The sequence below is a fragment of the Colletes gigas genome, unplaced genomic scaffold (genome assembly GCF_013123115.1).
Source record: "Colletes gigas isolate AHSC1104 unplaced genomic scaffold, ASM1312311v1 Colletes_gigas_Sc00016, whole genome shotgun sequence".
Taxonomy (NCBI): Eukaryota; Metazoa; Arthropoda; class Insecta; order Hymenoptera; family Colletidae; genus Colletes; species Colletes gigas.
The window spans coordinates 2,831,173-2,850,661 of NW_025106645.1; the positions used below are offsets into that span (position 1 = coordinate 2,831,173).

The 19,489-nt window shown below is 37.7% G+C and overlaps 3 protein-coding genes across 6 annotated transcripts; 2 read left to right on the forward strand and 1 right to left on the reverse strand.

Annotated features, from left to right (window-relative positions):
* The first annotated feature begins 750 nt into the window (after window positions 1-750).
* On the forward strand, window positions 751-10,989 carry LOC122400180 (chromodomain-helicase-DNA-binding protein Mi-2 homolog). 3 transcript variants are annotated; one of them, XM_043401503.1, is made up of 21 exons: window positions 751-986; window positions 2,996-3,087; window positions 3,176-3,298; window positions 3,395-3,688; window positions 3,774-4,067; window positions 4,443-4,697; window positions 4,889-5,051; window positions 5,159-5,344; window positions 5,436-5,625; window positions 5,700-6,073; window positions 6,163-6,332; window positions 6,401-6,626; window positions 6,708-8,252; window positions 8,330-8,598; window positions 8,682-8,773; window positions 8,852-9,038; window positions 9,248-9,520; window positions 9,602-9,883; window positions 9,960-10,207; window positions 10,288-10,573; window positions 10,672-10,989. In XM_043401503.1, exons 1-21 carry the CDS (start codon window positions 950-952, stop codon window positions 10,987-10,989), a joined length of 5,904 nt encoding a protein of 1,967 aa, XP_043257438.1. In that variant the 5' UTR covers window positions 751-949. The 3 variants fall into 3 exon arrangements, with proteins under 3 accessions (XP_043257438.1, XP_043257439.1, XP_043257440.1); XM_043401504.1 differs by having other exon boundaries at window positions 4,889-5,042; window positions 5,700-6,082; XM_043401505.1 differs by having other exon boundaries at window positions 4,889-5,042.
* Window positions 10,990-12,878: 1,889 nt separating this feature from the next.
* Window positions 12,879-13,845, reverse strand: LOC122400239 (prefoldin subunit 1-like). Of its 2 annotated transcripts, none has more exons than XM_043401593.1 (2): window positions 13,657-13,845; window positions 12,879-13,434 (listed from the first exon to the last, which is right to left on the reverse strand). In XM_043401593.1, exon 2 carries the CDS (start codon window positions 13,424-13,426, stop codon window positions 13,046-13,048), a length of 381 nt encoding a protein of 126 aa, XP_043257528.1. In that variant the 5' UTR covers window positions 13,427-13,434; window positions 13,657-13,845; the 3' UTR covers window positions 12,879-13,045. The 2 variants fall into 2 exon arrangements, with proteins under 2 accessions (XP_043257528.1, XP_043257527.1); XM_043401592.1 differs by having other exon boundaries at window positions 13,651-13,843.
* Window positions 13,846-14,690: 845 nt separating this feature from the next.
* LOC122400184 (protein SMG8) lies at window positions 14,691-18,938 on the forward strand. Its single transcript, XM_043401511.1, has 15 exons — window positions 14,691-14,894; window positions 15,006-15,150; window positions 15,227-15,501; window positions 15,594-15,824; window positions 15,900-16,093; window positions 16,156-16,259; window positions 16,349-16,542; window positions 16,619-16,858; window positions 16,948-17,151; window positions 17,339-17,451; window positions 17,518-17,673; window positions 17,751-17,961; window positions 18,093-18,404; window positions 18,516-18,695; window positions 18,799-18,938. The coding sequence occupies exons 1-15, from the start codon at window positions 14,854-14,856 to the stop codon at window positions 18,917-18,919; spliced, it is 2,721 nt and encodes a 906-aa protein (XP_043257446.1). The 5' UTR covers window positions 14,691-14,853; the 3' UTR covers window positions 18,920-18,938.
* The last annotated feature ends 551 nt before the right edge of the window (window positions 18,939-19,489 follow it).

Consider the following 19,489-nt stretch of genomic DNA (forward strand, 5'->3'; position numbering starts at 1 on the left):
GACAACAACGAGGAGTCGCAATGTACCTTCTAATTCGTAGTTATGGAAGTCATCAAATGTATATACGATTTGTTATACGAAAGCGCGTACTATAATTAACGATGGTAATTCTAATTCTAAACATACTGAAAATAAATTTCATTGGTAATTTATCGACCCTCTGAAAAATTGATCGACTAGGTTGAGAACCTCTGCTGCATACTTTAGTTATAAAACAATATATCACTCGGCAATAATAATCTAAAAAAAATCCGCGATATAAAAGTAATTTTTAGAAAATCGTACACTTCACGATTGTGGACCCAGTTAATCTTAGATCAGATCGTGTATATACAGATATGTTAATAAGGAAAATAAAAAGAAAAGAAAAATATATACATACATACATGTATATAAAAAAGATACAGACCGGCGTAATGAGCAATTATGTACACCGCACGGAAATCCATCACCATTTTGGAGAAAGGGACCTTTTTCAAAGATTAAAAAGCATTTCCTGAAATCTACGGGTTGCATAAAGGGGTGAGGGGGCGAGGGTGAAGAAAAAGAAATAAATGCAACACGGTAGATCCATTCGCGTACATCAGCCACAGAGCACGCTGTAACGGTCTGTGCAAGGGGACGCGGCGGTGAATAGAGGGGAAGCGGGGAAGAAACACTCTCACGGGCAGAGAAGGGACTTAAAATCGGCGAGTGGTGGAGGGAAGAACGAGGAGAATCGACGAATCGCGTGAGAGAAGAAGCGTACGGCAGTAGGTGCACATCGGTGCACGTACGCGAGACGAAGTGACGGCACGCCGAAATTGAAAGAAACGCAAGAGAGCGTCGAGCTACAAACGCGAGCCTAGTTTAATGTCGCTTTAATTTCTACGCTGTGTTTTCTCTCCGGTGAAAGCGATATCCCGGTGGTATTCGAAAGCGTTGATCATCCATCCCGTGGTTTTGGAGCATGGCGTCTGACGAGGAGGTGGACGAGAGCTACGCGGGTAAGTGCATGGCCTCTTGGTCATGAATACTACCGGAAAGTTGTGTGTCCTCGAGCACGCAGGACGCGCGCTTTTCGTACGATGGCTGCCATGTCAATTGGTCCTTGTGTAGTTTTCCATGCTTTTTTTACCGCGATTTCTAACTAGCTTTGGTTAGACTCGGTGTCACGCTACAGGGAATTTGTTGGAGTTTGATCGCGGTTCATGGAGGTTCGGTACTTTATCGATGAAAAAGAAGATAACCTTTGAATTGTCAAATATTTCGAGTCTTCGATAACGATGCTTTTGATAGTCGGTAATCGCGACACGTTTAATCTCCGTGTAAACGCAACGAAATAACCGTTCAGGTATAGGTTATTGTTTACATCCAATAGTTGGACGGAAATCACATGGTTCTCGGCCTTTCGTCAATGCTAAATCACTGTCAACGTTCTATCACAAATCCCCGTATGAATTAGATTTAAAATCGTGACATTGTGATTTTATTGCTGGCCAAGATTGTTTGCAAGCACCCCTCAAATACTTCGCGCTATTTTCAAAGCGTTCCTTACATAATTAGTAGTTAATGAACACTCCATGAAAGATACATTGTGTAATTAGTTTCATTTATCCGATATGGATGAATTCTTTCGTTCCGTCGCGATTCACGCGAAAAATTAGAAGACACGCGTTGTTTCGTCACACGAACCGCGTTGCAATGCGTTTTCAATTTATTTCGACGACTTCGTACACATACAATACATTTCGATATTTGCAAGAATCGTCTTTGAAAGTGAAAAATTGCTAATTTCTGTCCGAGTGAAATCTCGAAGTAATTTTACAACGTTTGCTTCGGTTTTCCGAACATCTGGCATGGCTATGTATGTGTGCATTACTGTCCGCATGCCCACACGAAGTCTCTCTTTTCTCATTCAGGTGCATTCGTATAGACGTACACACACATAGCCACGCGTGGAAAGAACGCGTGTTCCAGGGCTTAATACAGATTTTTGGTATATCCTGCAGTCTAAAAAGGATGACTTCGACTATGGCTCTTTTAGGCGCCTTTAAAAAATACACACGTGCTACAAATTCCGCGGCAATGTCACAAATATAAAATATAGACAACTAATGTGGTGTGAGCCCTTTTGAAGAAAATGGCGGACGCACACTCGTACAAAGCATTTACCGAACTGGCGGATTAGTCCGAAATAATTTATACGATCGGACTAATTTGATTTTGATGTCGGTGTTGTTTTTTGAGACGATGCTTACGCATGTACAAATGTTCGTTTTTGCCGAAAATGTCCAAAATTATGTTAGTTTTATCGGTATAATCGTTTTTCCTAAATTAAAAAAAAAATATCGGTTTCTTATAAACGTTGTTATTGATTCGGCAATTATCAATACTGCGTCGTTATGCGAACAAAGGCTTGGATGAACAAAATTCCGTTCACAGTTTGCTTCTTATTGTTATTATTCTTTTTTAACGCAGGTTTCAAATTATTTTCTAATGGGTATCGTGTTCGAAGGGGAAAAGTCAAGGTCACGTTATATAGTTTCCAAGTAAAATTTACCAAATTTTATGGAAAAATGTTTGATTGATAGAAGTCGTCTTCATACCGCGCGTAATAGCGCGCTGAGAGATAATTTGAATAATATTCTCTAATGATTAGACATGTAATGTTTTTTTTATATATGTATGTAAAATAGATTCGATAGTTTTACATTAATTGCTTCGAATATGCGATGTAATTAATAATTCGGCAAACATTAATATTTGATATATAGATCATTCTTTAGTAAGTCTGAGTTATAATGAATACAGATATTGATTTTATGTAAGTCAGAAACTGACAATGAAGTCATTTTGTATCAGTTGTATGCTATACATGGTTGAATCACAAAAATATTAAAAATACGGTAAAATAATGAAGCATTTCATGTTTAATATATATCATATTTTTTATTACAACAATAAAATAAATATAAACTACATTAAATATTATTTTTGCGTATTTCACTTTCAGGAGAAGATGATATAGAAGAAACTGGAGGTCAAGTTTCAAATGTTAATCAGCAAGTTGATGGTTCGTCTGACGCAGAAGAATCTCAGAGACTAGTGAGCATCTTCTATCAAAATTAGATTTACACGTCTTAGTAGTTTTGTAAGATAACATTACAATTGTTCTAAACATTTTTCAATGTAGGAAGAAGATGATGATTATGAGCCAGAGGAGCGAAAAAAGAAGAAGGGGAAGAAACGTAAAGCCCGTAGTGAAGACAAGAAGGGAAAGAAGAAGAAAAAGAAGAAAAAATCTGATTCTGGAGACGTAACTATCTTCTTTAATTGAATGGATAATTTAGTTAATGTTATGTAGTATACTAATTTGTTAATTTTTCTTCCTTTTTTATGATCGAAAATGTAGGAAAGTGATTTTGGAGGTGGCGGTGAAGCAGGTGATGTAGCTGGAGAGGATAGTGACTATGCTGGTAACAGAAAAAGTAGAAAATCATCGTCTAGGAAGTCATCTAGCCACACTGCATCAGCTCCTTCGAGTCAGGAACCCACAACAGGCATGCCTACTATAGAAGAAGTTTGTAATACCTTTGGATTGACTGATGTACAGATTGAATATACAGATGCAGACTTCCAGAATTTAACAACATATAAATTATTTCAACAACATGTCAGACCACTTCTAGCAAAGGAGAATCCTAAAGTAAATTTATTTTTATCATAGTTATTGGGCGCAAGGGAGATAATTCTTGTAGACATTTGTTGATTCTCGTACTTTGTATGTTTAGGTTCCAATGTCAAAACTTATGATGTTGGTAGCTGCTAAGTGGCGAGACTTTTCCGAATTGAATCCACATACGCAGCCAGACGCGGATGTGGCATCCGCGAATGTGGATGAGGATAGTAGAAATTCAAGAGCGAATCGCAGTGGAACGGTACAGGAAGGTGAAGACGAGGAGGACGATGACGAAGATAGCGATAGGAAACGAAAATCGAGAGGGTCCAGGGCGAAAAAAGGAAAAAAAGCTTCTAAAGTGCCAACGCTCAAAATAAAACTTGGAAAACGTAAACGAGGAAGTTCGGTAATCAAAATTTGATATATCTTAAGGTGATACACATGTTTATAAAGCTATAAAATGTAGTAGTTCTCGAGAGCGTCAGAACACACCTGGTCCGTGAAAGCCTTAAATATCAAACGACAAAAAGTTTTTGACACTTTAGTTTGTGTCATCCTTAGTGACCACTGTTCAACATAACAATTATACAAAAATTAATTCTTTCTTCGCACATTTCATTCTTGTATAATTATTCTGTTTAACGTGGTCACTGAGGATGCTGCAACCCAAAGTATCGAAACCGTTTTGATTTTTTCATTTCTGTATAATTTACACTCGTAGTTTATATATTAATCGTTAGTAATTTATTCGTTTCCGATGATCGTTGATGTTATTGTTTAGGATGAGGAAGCAGAAGGTAGTGGCGCTGGTAGTGACAGAGATTCCGATATGGAGTTTGAGCAAATGTTGGCTGACGCAGAAGAGCCGCCCGGTGCAGATGGAACAACTAAAGGGAATGCTGAAGAAAATGGAGTCGAGCCACCTGCAGAACCACCTATTCGTAGGAAGGCAAAAACTAAAATTGGAAACAAAACTAAAAAGAAGAAAAAGACGAAGACTACATCGAAGTTTCCGGATGGAGAGGAAGGTCTTCAGGTAATTCAAGCTATCTTCGTTGGACGATCGATATTGTTTTTATCATCATGATTTATGTCCTTTCACTGTAAAAATTCGCGTATTCTAACAATTACATTGAGAATTTCTTGTTAGTATCAAGCAACTAACTTGTTCAGAAAATATGTATCTCCCTCTTTTTTTTAATAATGCCTATCTTCATACGTGCACAGACTGACCATCAGGATTATTGTGAAGTGTGTCAACAAGGTGGAGAAATTATATTATGTGACACCTGCCCTAGAGCGTACCACTTGGTATGTCTAGAGCCGGAGTTGGAAGAAACGCCTGAAGGAAAATGGAGTTGTCCTCACTGCGAAGGAGAAGGTATTGCAGGTACCTTCCTCATGATCCTACACCTATTATCCCGCCCACCATGTTGAAGTAAAGAGAAGAGAAATAATAGATGCAAACTGAGTTTTATCTAATTGTTAAATTTTTAGGCGCGGCTGAAGATGACGACGAACATATGGAATTCTGTAGAATATGTAAAGACGGTGGTGAATTGCTATGCTGCGATAGCTGTACTAGCGCGTACCATACGCATTGTTTAAATCCACCGCTCTCAGAGATTCCTGATGGCGACTGGAAGTGCCCTAGATGTTCTTGTCCGCCTTTACGTGGAAAAGGTTTGTATATGTTCTATAAAATAATATTGGAAAGATACATACAGCGGCGAACATATACTTACGAACACTTCTTAACTTTACCACTTGACAGTTGCTAAGATTTTAACATGGAGGTGGAAGGATTGCCCAGAAATGCCATCGGAAGAACCTTCTACAAGTAAGGCAGCTCCTAAGCAACGTAAGATGCGCGAGTTCTTTGTAAAATGGGCGGATATGTCGTATTGGCATTGTGACTGGATTACAGAATTACAGCTAGACGTTTTTCATCCTCTTATGTTCAGGTATAGTGTTGATCGAATAAACGATAATATACACAATATATTTCGTTATTATGGATTTTTGATGTATATTGTAGAAATTATTCACGAAAGTATGATATGGATGAACCTCCAAAATTGGAGGAACCATTAGACGAAAGCGATTCCCGCGTCAAACGGTTAAAAGAGCAAGACGGTGCTACAAACAGAGATGAATATAATTTGGAAGAACGATTCTATCGTTATGGAGTTCGGCCAGAATGGCTAGTAGTACACCGAGTAATTAATCATCGGTTATCAAGAGACGGCAGAGCAACGTATCTCGTTAAATGGAGAGAATTAGGATACGATCAAGCTACTTTGGAAGATGAACACGAAGATATTCCGGGTCTGAAGCAGGCCATCGAGTACTACTTGGATCTCAGAGCAGCGAACTGTTGCGATGGTAGTTCCTCTCGCAAGGGCAAGAAGGGTGAGAAGAGTCGGTTAATTTATTTTTCTCTTTTGTTTTTGCAACCTTTGTTAAATTAGGTTATAACGGTAATCGTTCGTGTTATCTAGGTAAAGGCAAAAAATCAAAAGCTCGTGAGCTCATCGATGATGAAGAGAGGACACCTAAACGGTACACACCACCACCTGACAAGCCTACCACCGATCTTAAGAAAAAGTATGAGCGACAACCAGATTACTTGGATCAAACTGGAATGCAATTACATCCTTACCAATTAGAAGTAAGTATAAAATCATGAAACTATCTAAATATTTATGAAAAGTGCCCTATACTTTCGTCGCTTCACAGGGTTTGAATTGGTTGAGATATTCCTGGGGCCAAGGTATAGACACGATCTTAGCAGACGAGATGGGTCTGGGAAAGACTATTCAAACTATCACTTTCCTGTACTCGTTGTACAAAGAAGGTCATTGCAAAGGACCTTTTCTCGTTTCAGTCCCTTTATCGACCATTATTAATTGGGAGCGTGAATTTGAAACATGGGCACCTGACTTCTATTGCGTCACTTATGTCGGTTAGTGAATACAATTACAAAGTCATTACGAACGATTTCCGCAATTTTATGATTATTTATCGTGTTTCACGTTAATTCCAGGCGACAAGGATAGTCGTATCGTGATACGAGAGAATGAATTGTCCTTTGAAGAGGGTGCTGTACGTGGTGGTCGAGCGTCGAAAATCCGATCGTCACAAATCAAATTCAACGTGCTGCTCACCAGTTACGAACTTATTTCTATTGACTCTGCATGCTTGGGATCAATAGATTGGGCCGTATTAGTGGTAGACGAGGCGCACAGGCTGAAATCTAATCAGTCAAAATTCTTTAGATTATTGGCTTCTTATAACATCGCATATAAGTTATTGTTGACCGGTACTCCACTGCAGAATAACTTGGAAGAACTCTTCCATCTGTTAAACTTTTTGTGTCGTGACAAATTCAATGACTTGGCTGCGTTTCAAAATGAGTTCGCCGACATTTCAAAGGAGGAACAGGTAAAGAAATTGCACGAGTTGCTCGGGCCTCACATGTTGAGAAGATTGAAGGCCGACGTATTAAAAAATATGCCAAGTAAGTCGGAGTTCATCGTTCGCGTCGAATTGTCTCCCATGCAAAAGAAATATTACAAGTACATCTTGACAAGGAACTTCGAGGCGTTGAATCCCAAGGGAGGTGGTCAACAAGTATCGTTGTTAAATATCATGATGGATCTTAAGAAGTGTTGCAATCACCCTTACTTATTCCCAGCTGCTTCCCAAGAGGCACCAACCGCGCCTAACGGAAGTTACGAAACATCCGCGTTGATTAAAGCAGCTGGAAAATTGGTGCTTTTGAGCAAAATGTTGAAGAGATTGAGGGACGGTGGACACAGGGTGCTGATTTTCTCTCAAATGACGAAAATGTTGGACATTCTCGAGGATTATCTGGAAGGAGAGGGTTACAAGTATGAAAGAATCGACGGTAACATAACAGGTGCGCAGCGACAAGAGGCTATAGACAGATTCAACGCGCCTGGTGCGCAGCAGTTTGTTTTCTTACTCTCTACTCGTGCCGGTGGTTTGGGTATAAACTTGGCAACTGCCGACACTGTCATCATTTACGATTCTGATTGGAACCCGCACAACGACATTCAAGCGTTTAGCAGAGCTCATAGAATCGGTCAGGCGAACAAGGTCATGATCTATAGATTCGTTACTCGTAACTCCGTCGAGGAACGAGTGACGCAAGTAGCGAAACGAAAAATGATGCTTACACATTTGGTCGTTAGACCCGGAATGGGTGGGAAAGGTGCTAATTTCAGCAAACAGGAACTGGATGACATCTTACGATTCGGTACCGAAGAATTGTTCAAGGAGGAGGAAGGCAAAGAGGACGAAGCCATTCATTACGATGACAAAGCTGTCGCTGAATTGCTAGACAGAAGCAAGGAAGGTATCGAACAGAAAGAGAATTGGGCCAATGAATACTTAAGTTCCTTCAAAGTTGCGTCGTACGTGACAAAGGAAGGCGAAACTGAAGAAGAGGCAGATACGGAAATCATAAAGCAAGAAGCTGAAAATACGGATCCTGCTTACTGGATCAAATTATTGAGACACCATTATGAACAGCAGCAAGAAGATATTGCTAGAACTCTTGGAAAAGGTATGTGTATATTTTATGCAATCTATTGTTCTTTTTTTTCTGTACATGGATAATTAAGAAATGCTAATTAATTACAGGTAAACGAGTACGTAAGCAAGTGAATTACAATGATGGTGTAGTGACCGGGGATCAGGGAACAAGAGACGATCAGCCCTGGCAGGAGAACTTGTCGGATTATAATAGTGATTTCAGCGCACCGAGCGATGACGACAAAGAGGATGATGATTTTGATGAGAAGGGCGACGGAGATTTATTATCTCGTAGAAGTAGACGAAGATTGGAGAGGAGAGACGAAAAGGATCGACCTCTGCCACCGTTGCTTGCTCGAGTGAACGGAAACATTGAAGTACAGCAATTTGATTTTTAATTTTAAGTTCTTAATAATCAATGGTAAGCAACAATGTTAATAGAATGAATTTTTTCGTTTAGGTATTGGGCTTTAACGCCAGACAAAGAAAAGCATTCCTCAATGCCATTATGCGTTACGGCATGCCACCGCAGGATGCGTTCAACTCTCAGTGGTTAGTCGCTCGCTCAGAACACGATTGTAGATTGTCAGTTAATTTAAAGTTCTGTTAAAGTATATTGTCGCATTTTAGGCTGGTTCGGGATCTCCGGGGTAAATCAGAGAAGAACTTCAAGGCATACGTTTCATTATTCATGCGACATCTCTGCGAGCCAGGCGCCGACAACGCTGAGACGTTCGCGGATGGTGTACCAAGAGAGGGTCTCAGTAGGCAACACGTCTTAACGAGAATTGGTGTGATGTCCTTAATCAGGAAGAAGGCACGTGCGCGAATACATTATCGGCATTTTTATTCACAAATAACGCTAGTAATATGCAGGTTGTCCCACGCAACTGAGAAAAGCTATATTTTTAAAACAGTTAGAGACGCAACAAAATGTTGTTTGTGGTGTTCTTATAGAAATTTCGAAGAACAGTGTAATTGATTCTTTTTTTGCGATTGATTTCTGAACGAATTCTCTCTAAACAGGTTCAAGAATTCGAGCATATAAACGGATATTATTCCATGCCCGAGATGATCCGAAAACCGGTAGAACCTGTGAAACTTGAAAGCGGGGTCGACGGAGCAACTGGAACTAGCAGTACTAGTGCGACACCGGCTACCTCGAACGCGCCTAGTCCAAGTCCTGCTGCGACTCCAACACCAACTTCTGCCCTTGGTACCGCTACTAGCGAGATCAGTAAATCGAATTCTGACGCGTCCGAATTGAAGGAATACAAAGAGGAACAGAAGGATAAAGAGGTTCGTGCTAACGACGATGTAAAATGTATAGAATTCTCAAAGTAGAGTTAAGTTAGAAATTTAAAAAAACATATGTTTTAGACTACTGACAGAAAGGATGTTGTTAAAGAGGAACCGAAAGATTCCAAAGATGAAGAAGAGAGCAGTGTTGAAAAGGATAAGGACAAGGAGAATACTAAGAAAGAGGAGGACTCTGAGGCTGAAGGGATAGAAAAAGAGAAAGATAAGTTAGATACAAAAGACGAAAAGTCGGCAATGAAACATGACGATAAAATTGAGAATAATGAAAATAAACCTAAACCAGAATCTGAGGAAGATGTTGTTATCGTTAAAGACGATGAGGAAGACACTGAGAAACGAGAGGTATTCATCTATTTCACATATCGGAATATCGAGATCACTTCAATTGTGGTCAACGTATTTAATTTTATAATTGTAGGATAAGGACAACAAGGACAAAGATGTAAAGGACTGTGATTCAGAAGTGATAAAACCCAAACGTAAGTTCATGTTCAACATTGCCGATGGTGGATTCACGGAATTACACACGTTATGGTTAAACGAGGAGAAAGCCGCGGTACCTGGTCGTGAGTATGAAATATGGCATCGAAGACATGATTATTGGCTGTTGGCTGGTATTGTTACACACGGCTATGGTCGCTGGCAGGACATCCAGAATGATATCAGGTGACATAAACATCAACGCTAAAAGTAAAGTGGTCTACTTCGAATATTTTTTTTTTAAACATTTTTATTGTTCTCTGCAGGTTTGCGATAATAAACGAACCCTTCAAAATGGATGTGGGCAAGGGTAACTTCTTAGAAATAAAAAATAAATTCTTGGCTCGACGCTTCAAACTGTTGGAACAGGCATTAGTGATAGAGGAGCAGTTGAGGAGAGCCGCGTACCTGAATTTAACGCAGGACCCAAACCATCCTGCGATGAGCCTAAATGCGAGATTTGCTGAAGTTGAGTGCCTTGCCGAATCGCATCAACATCTTAGTAAAGAGAGCCTTGCCGGCAATAAGCCAGCGAATGCTGTGTTGCATAAGGTAAATGACTTTTTCGTTTACATAAAGTAACGCGAAATGAAAGAGTTCATTCAGAATACAATTATGTTGAACGTTTCCTTTTAAATTGTTCATCGTAGGTACTAAATCAGTTAGAGGAGCTGCTGTCTGATATGAAGTCGGATGTGAGCCGCTTACCAGCAACTCTAGCTCGCATTCCACCTGTTGCTCAAAGACTTCAGATGTCCGAGAGGTCGATATTAAGTCGATTAGCAGCTACAGCACCGGGAGGTAGTAGTTCTCAGTCGGGTCAAGCGGCTTTGCTGGCACAACAGTTCCCCGCTGGCTTTTCCGGTGGACAGTTGCCAGCTACTTTCGCGGGTGCGGCCAATTTTGGTAATTTCAGACCGCAATACTCAGTACCGGGTCAACCGCCGCAAGGATTCACAGGTTCGTAATGACGATTTATCGTTAATAGACTACGGATCTTTATGTAAAGGCATATTTTTATATACAGTCTAGTTATTAGTTTCTCTATAACGGAGATAAACTATTTATCAACATAATTTACTTTTCAGCTTGAAGAGCAAAACATTGACGAATAGTGGCTCAAACAAGATAACTCAGAATGGCGCGGATTGCACTACCTTGACACGCAATCGTGTAGCGCTGTATTATTTTTCGTAAATTACGATTTTTAGCTGAATTTTCATTAGAAAGAAGACGCTAAGGGTTAAAAAAGAGTAACAAAAAAAAAACACAGACACATACATGCGTACGTGCGTAATATTTTACATCCAAATTACATTACTCCCTGTATTTATTACATATACAATCGGCGACTAGCATCGAAGTTTTCATGTCTTTTTTTTTTTTGTATTTATACATACGGTCTCTGCAGAAAGCAATGTAAATTATTTTCTTGGGCTGAATTAAGATAGCATGATTTCTATTTCTTCATTGGCCGATGTATCGTAAACGTAACGATAAGTACATTTTACTTAAAAAAAAAATCTTATTTAAGAAATGAATAGTTTTACGTCGTGGATCTACGTGTGCAGTTTATCGTAAGGTAGGCTGCGTCGAGTGGTCGTTCGCATAATTTATTCTCAACGTTTCGTTTTTATTTTTATTTCCCTTCGATACAGGAAAGACTCGATTTAGTCGAATTTGCGAAATCAACGGTTTTCATTTGGATCGCATGCTCACACGAATTATCGAGAATTAACAATAGATTATGACGATGAACAATGGCAATCATTTTAGTTAAGACTGATGTTGCATATTGTATCCAAGAGAATTCATTTTCTTACACAACACGCTACTGTAATGCATGGGTTTATATGAATAAGAACTCGGTGGTGAGGTTCTTAAATTTTGTGTTTGACTTTCTAAACAAATCACGGGATACTGCATGTATGAACTACGGGAAGCAGTGGCACAAAAAGTCTGTTTGATACTTAAATAATACAACAATGCACACGGTACGTGAACTATAATATATTACATATATGTAATTCGATTTCGCAGGGATCGGTTGTTTTACTCCGAATTCATGAGAGCAAGCACCGTTAAAGTAAATAGGACTTAGGTTCAAATTTGATATAATCTTTGTACATACTGTCGTTACATTCTACTCGCACCATATGTCAGAACACACACACATACACATATACACATGAGTATCATAGTAATTCATAAGGCCGGAAGCGCGCGACACCCCATGCATTATGCTAGTAAACAGCGACTAAATGTAATTATGAGACAGAAAACCATTAACCGGTCTTTGAGTAAGCATATTAACTGTTCAATCTTTTCTACCCCAGATTCGAAAACACTAGAACATTTTTCATTTTCGTCTTAATCGATTTTGCCAAATTACTGTGTTGGCACATAAGTTTTTAAGGGTAATTTTAGGACCTAGCTAAGGAATTTAAGCGAGAGTGTGGACAGAGTGAAAGAAAGGGAGAGTGAATGATAAAAGTAAAAAAGTAAGTCAAACCACGGAAACCCGTTTGTTGTATGTATTAATTCTGCTGGAATAAATTAATAATAATTAGAAACTAAATCAATACTTTAAGTTTTTTTTTTTCATCTTAGATATTTTAGTTAATTGCAGGCAAAGTAGAAAAAGAACTGTAAACGTTTCACAGATCACAAATTCATCAGCCCAGATTTAGAGCACTCGCTTTTTTAGTATATGCTTTAAAAATTACACAAAAATTTTATTATGGTTTAATAGATGGATTGTGGTAAAAAGAGAACGTACATTTTATAATTCACATAGATACATGCAAAATATATTCAACAAAATACAAAAGATTCAGAAACAAACATACGATTGTAATCGAGTATTGAATTGTGCAGTTTTTTTATTATTTAAATTACAGAGACATGATTTCTTATAGATGCAACAAAAACAAATAAATCAATAAAGTAATGAAAGAAAATATGAAATTTCCATCATATTTCCATGGTGATTGAAGATAAGAAAAAGTTTCAAAGATTGAAACGTTAACCAGAGGTGTCTTTGTTCTGCTTTTGCTGAACCATTTCCCTAATATTGTTTTCACACTCTTTCAAGTTCTGTTGCAAGTACGTCTTGTTGTTCTCTAAAGTTTTCACTTTCTCGTCAGCATACTTCATTCGTTTGTCAAGATCAATTTTAACGTTATTGATGTCGTCCAAAAAGAACCCTCTACCGGCAGATACATACGTCATCGTGTTCTCCGGGTAAGAGGTTAGCTCTTTGAGGGTAAGTTCGGCCCGTTGTTTGGACCGTTTTAACTTTTCAATCTGCATATCCGCCAATTTCAATTTTTGCGTAGTGTCGATCATTTTCTCATGGAGTTGAGAGAACGCCTTCTTCAATTCTTCGTCCGGTTCCCTTGCCATTTTCGTTTCTACGATTTTGAGTAATGCAGGTTAGGAAATTAGGATCGTTACTTTTGAACGATCGAGGAAATTACGTCTACTGTTACTTTATTATTTAAATATAATGCAAAGCTTGGATGTTTATTAGCTACACTTTATTTATCATTACTTAGCATTATACTAATCGCACTTTGAAATAAATCACGATAGATGAAACGAAGTAATTGTAAATTGTAATTACTTACGTATACCTTCTTGACCCTATCTAGTGGGTTAACAAAAAAGAAACTGAAAATTCTGATGTATTCAACACATCCTTATAAAGAGTTATTCTCAACTTTAACGTGATCAGTATAATTTAGCTATATTTTGTACAAAAATGTATGTGATTGAAATATCTTAAAGAACGAAAATTATGCGCTTCATTTTCATGTACGTAAATAGCGTGAAAAGGTGCTACGCCTTTAATGATTATGCTTTTTTAATAACAATTAGTTTTTAACATTTCCAATAATTTTTTGTTAAATTCGTTGTTGTCAAACAAAGGTATTATAATTTCCTTAATGTTTTAATTCCCATAGTGTAATTACAGTGTGTGCCAGTAGGATTTTTACTGCCACATGAAAACGAATCTTAACGAAGCAGGAAGCTCCATATACAGGGTGTTCCCGAATAACATGTATGAGCGAGCGGTAGGTGATTCCTTATGGAAAAATAAGAGAAATAAAAAGAATAACATTGTTTTCATTTCGGCTTAGTTTTCGAAATAATCAAGTTTTAAAATTTGCTCTGTGTTATACGCACTGACGGCCGAGATACGATTCGCCCTGTACATATAGTGTCTACCGTGTTTTGTAAACAATCTTTACAGAATATTTACGAATTACTAGATTCAAAAAAAAATTAAAAATGGATTAACTTCATCATTTAATATTAATTACAGAATTGCTGAAATTAATTATCTTGCTTTCTCTGACGAATACTTGTACAGTCTCGTAGTGGTCGTTGGAAACAACCATTTTCAAAAGATTTCTTTCTATTCTTTGTATTGTTTTCCGATCGGGAATGACGGGAATCCTCCAATTCAGATATCGCTTGTTACGTCCGGAATCCGTCGGTGTTGGTGAGAAAGGATTTCCCTAGACTTATTTAACGTAAACTTAACGTAAACTTCTGTTGAAGCTACGACGAACCGACGATTTGAGTAGCATATCAAAAGTCATAAAACATTATTTATAAACACGGTAGACACTATACGCCGTAACTATGTAGCAGTGTGGCCTGTGTAAGTCAACACTGCCTGTGTGGCCGCCACTGTAGCTGGATTTGATTAGTTTGTTTGGTCTTAAGCAGTGACAGGGAATACAAGTACTGTGATCTGTTACAAATACTCGATAGTGAACGCAATGGTATAATTTCTGTCTTATCGAAATATAAATAAATATACAATGCGACCGCAAAAATTTCGACTGCCGTGTAATGCAGACAGGTAATTGTATATTTAAACGAAGAAAATAATTCTTTTCTTCTGACATACAAAGTCAAGGACAGTCGTATTAATTTTGAAATTTTGCTAATGTCGTACGGTGTTTCGTTTTAGTTTCGCGCACTTAGATAAGAAGGTAGTGATTGTCTCTGTGTTTGGAAAGTCGCAATATCGTGTAAAAGGATGCAAGACGAATATGCTTGGTTCGATCCTCCAAGTGGATCTCTTGGATGAACCAAAAGTGGATAAAGATTCATTTGTAAGAAATATTAAACATATCAAAGTAAGAACCAGCAATTGCAATTAATCAATTAATCTATTGAATTTGGTTTTAGTGTGAGATTGAAGGATACTATGATACAAAAGATAAAACTATATATTTGCATTTACGGGGTCTATTAGACACACATACTCTTTTAACAGAGTATGATAGGTTTATAGAGAGACAAGATTGCAAGGATTTCCTCAGTATATGGGCTCATATGAGAGACAAATATGCTAGAGCTTTGTTAGTTCTGTTTCATATATCTCATGTTATTGTCCTTACTCATCCAACTCACACATTTGACTATAGTTATGTACATTTATTCAGAGCAATGGATATTGTGAGGTAACAGTAATTCTGTTTCAAGCATGCATATTTACAGCTGTACTTGAAGCTATTTAAAAGTTGCTGGATTTTATCAATCTGTTGGTTCTTAGACAAAAAGTTTCACCCCAGCTTTCTGATGTTTTGAGCTGCATTTATAGTTTGCCTAAAGATTGGATATCCGATGTTAGACCTTGCTCTCCTAGAGTATTATTCTATTTTGAAACTTGTCCTGCTGTGTTTCAAGATCCTGCTAGTGGAGCAAATATCAAGAAGCTAGAACATTCCTTGGAAGATCAAATTTACCACGTATTGAGAAAAAATCGTATAGTAACTAATATTAGGTAAAAAATTACTTGAAAGAAAAGAATTTAAAATCATTATATTTTGCCTAATGAAACTCATCGGTCCATTTTTAGCTCAAATTCTCTGTTTGCAATTCCGGCGAATCAAGAATTTGTATATGTAAACACAGGCACTACAGAATCTAGAGATATTTTGGGTTATATGGCAAGAAAATTAATACAAAGTTGCAAAATCAGTTCTGGTGGTAGTACTTCAAGAAGTTTGGCCAGTCAAGACTCTAATCTTCAGATAGATGATACAGAAACTGGTGAGTGGAAAACAACTGAAGTTAATTCATTGAAGCAACATTATCTTATCATGTGTTCGTAGAAACTCGTTCCTTCAAATTGTTTCTACAGCAACACATCAATCTGGCCTTTGCAAGAGGTTTTGATGACAATGTTGGAAGACATTCTGTACCTGCATATTTTGAGGTAAGAATTTCAAATTCAATGTTAATAATTATATAGTTTTGGATTTAGAGAAGAATTATGCGATACTTATATTTCATTCTTTCTATTAGATACCTACTACTGGAATATTCTGTGAAGTGGCAAACAAGGTTTACGATTTTTTCATACATGGTACAGATAAAGAGTTTCAAACTTTACACAGTTTGTTGGATACAGATGTGAAATTCAGCAAAAGTAGATGCAGTAAAGTGCTACCAAGAGCACTGCAAACGTATCAGGAAAATCTACCTCAACATTACACAAGGTACAGCCTTGTCTTGGTGAAAAATTACAAAAGAATTACAATGTCGATAACGTGGATCTTTTGATATTTATATTAGAGCATATCACGAGACGAAATTGGCTCACGCAATGGCAGTTTTCGAGATGCATGCGCGTGGTCCTTTATTCGAGGAATTTAGCGAGAAGCTACAAGCCGAGTGTGAGAAACACTGGCGTTCCGGAAGACAAATGTGCGAAGTCTTGTCCTTAACAGGCAACCCTTGCACGAATCCGACTCATAGAGGTGGAAGCGATGGCGCTGGAGGTGGAGAACCAGCGGAGCCTAGGGACAGCGATAAGTACGACGATTTAAAATAAATTTCTCACGTTTAATCGCATACGCGTTGCGTAATGTATTACATCAATAAAAACTTATTTCACTTTATAGTGATTTGCCAATCAGAGAACATTGTAGCGGAGTTCGATATATTTGCGCTTGTATCTGCGGTCGCTATCAAGGCTCGCGGGAGGACCCTTTTAGTCTGCGTCAGGCTAACTATGACTACTTCCAAATGCTAGCAAAACAGTGTGGCTGTGCGCAACTTGAAAGCATACAGTTTCCAGTTTTTCAACCGAGTACGCATAATTATAGGTAAGATACTCTTAGACACTGATGAAATACTAGTAAGATCGATCATTATTCGATTCGATTAATCGATTATTTAATAAAAGTAATACAAAAATTTAAAAAAAATAGCAGATTAAACGCGTTAAATTTGAGTCCTTTATTGTTAAAGGGTCAAGGATATTTTATAAAATGTTATCTGTTTTCGTTGCAGACCAGCACAACTACTTTCGGTGACAAAACGAAAAGATTCTTTCTGTCACGCAGAATCACCAACACCACGAGGGAACACTCAACCTTGCAGCCTTGGAGTCAACACTTTAAATGGTATTCGCTTTAACGTAAAATTTATTGTACTTTAAAATTCCGATATTCTCGCTTTAAAATTTCCAGACGACATTCGTACTCCATATGGAAGTGGAGGTCAATCCGAGCAAACAAGTGAAACAAACGAAGATGTTCCTAAACTTAGTAGTAAAACCAGTTTGACACCAAGCGACGCGCACAAAGTTGTGATAGAGGTTTCTGATAGCGATGCGGACAATAAAGGTAATTAATTCCTCAATGAAATCCTGAAAACGTTGTATGTTAAAGACTAGAGACGCTTAACAATCTCAAATATACAGAGAAGTCTCTGGTCAGACAACCATCGACAACGGAGTATCTACCAGGAATGTTACACACGGAGTCGCCAGCTGGTTTGCTACCACAATTTTCCAGCTGGTCCTTAGTTTGTCTTGGACCGAGTAGTTTATACTCACACAATTTGGGGTTGCAACATCAGGCTGGTGTTCTGCCCACTTCTGCTTTCCTTCTACCCTGGGATGTGACTGTAAGGTTGTTTGAAGTAGACAAAGTGTACTCATAGATTTTAAGTTTTACACAAAAGAAAAGATGTACATTTTATAAAGTTTTGTCTATTAGGTGGATGTATCAGGCTTACGTCATATATGCTTTGTTTCTGATAGATTGGAGCATCAAAAGGAAAGAGGTTCTTTGTGGCCTACAATAGGTGATCAAGGAATTCTTGGTTACTGTCCAAGAGGGAAAAATTTCCAAAACATGAATACAATTCGCGGTCGTAAATCTAAAGGTGGAAAAGAATTTGTTGTGAAGATATTCGTTGGAGTAGAGTACGAGTGTCCACGAGGACACAGATTTATGGCATCTGCGCCTGACAAGGTCCTAAAAGCAACTGGAAATGGAATCGTAAAGGATAGTGGTAATAAAGTCACATCCAGTACCGCGGATATGCCTCTTTATTTTCCGTGCCCTTGCAGGTATATACTATTTAGAAGATTAAACTATCAAAGGGATTTTTCATTTAATTGTCGTTCGATTCGTATTTTTACCAAAAATGTAATAACGTCTAAAGTTGAATAATTGTTTAGGCAAACGAAACCATTAATAGCTCAGTTAATGAGGATTCACGTGGTAACTCCAAAAGCACCTGTTCACGTAACCTTGAATCCTCGAGTTCAACCGGGGCCTCCACCCTGTCCAATATTTGTAACCGGTTGCGACGAACCGATAAAACTTTCTCAAAGTGCATATTGGGTCTTAAGATTACCGTATCCTTTTGAAACATATATTTACGTAGTCTATTAAATAATGGTATCTCCGGTGAATTAAACAATTTCAAAAATTAAAAAAATTTCTTTGACCGAGATTTAGATACGTATACATGGACGAGAAGGGACCATATTTAGCACCAAAAGAACCGGTTCCAATTTCACACGGAAGATTATTGGCGGGAATGTATGGAATTAGTGAAGTGGTCCCAGAAAAGAAATAACATAGTATTTAATTTTTGTATAAGTAATTTGTACGAAACGTGTGATTTACGTCTTGTAAATATGAAAGTACTAGGTGAATTATCTGCTGTAGTTTGAAATAAACGAAGTACAATTTGTATTCATACCTTATTTAAATGAAAACCCGTTTTACACGTTTTAAAAAAGGAAGTTGAAAGACAATGGAAATTAGAATATTGAACTGTTCACACAAATTAAAAAAACAAAAAAGATCTAAAAATAGTTTCATATTTACCTTTGCCGAAAGATTTACATGTGTTTCCAATATCGAACACTAAAATATTCTTAATTTTCATTTTTTCCCTTAAATCTTATCGTTTGTTTAACAAAGTTACATTTGCAGTACTTACTAAAATTTGAGAAAGTTATGAGTTATTTCGTGAGATGAATTTGCTTATGCCGATCGGTTATGTAAGGACCATTGCGATTGGTCCATTCGAAAGCTGTCAAAAGTAGCGTCGGTTACTACATGAATTTCAAATACGTTAAGCATAACAATACAAATTTTAAATTGTTCAAAATTCTAATTTATTGCATAACGTTGCAATTAA

Coding starts and splice junctions, on each gene's coding strand:
- LOC122400180 (XM_043401503.1), top strand. CDS start 950: ATGGCGTCTGACGAGGAGGTGGACGAGAGCTACGCGG. Junction 8,599..8,681: donor GAGTGAACGGAAACATTGAA/GTACAGCAATTT, acceptor TTTTTCGTTTAG/GTATTGGGCTTTAACGCCAG. Junction 8,774..8,851: donor GATGCGTTCAACTCTCAGTG/GTTAGTCGCTCG, acceptor GTCGCATTTTAG/GCTGGTTCGGGATCTCCGGG.
- LOC122400239 (XM_043401593.1), bottom strand. CDS start 13,426: ATGGCAAGGGAACCGGACGAAGAATTGAAGAAGGCGTTCTCTCAACTC.
- LOC122400184 (XM_043401511.1), top strand. CDS start 14,854: ATGCGACCGCAAAAATTTCGACTGCCGTGTAATGCAGACAG. Junction 17,152..17,338: donor CCGAGTACGCATAATTATAG/GTAAGATACTCT, acceptor TTTTCGTTGCAG/ACCAGCACAACTACTTTCGG. Junction 17,452..17,517: donor TGGAGTCAACACTTTAAATG/GTATTCGCTTTA, acceptor TAAAATTTCCAG/ACGACATTCGTACTCCATAT.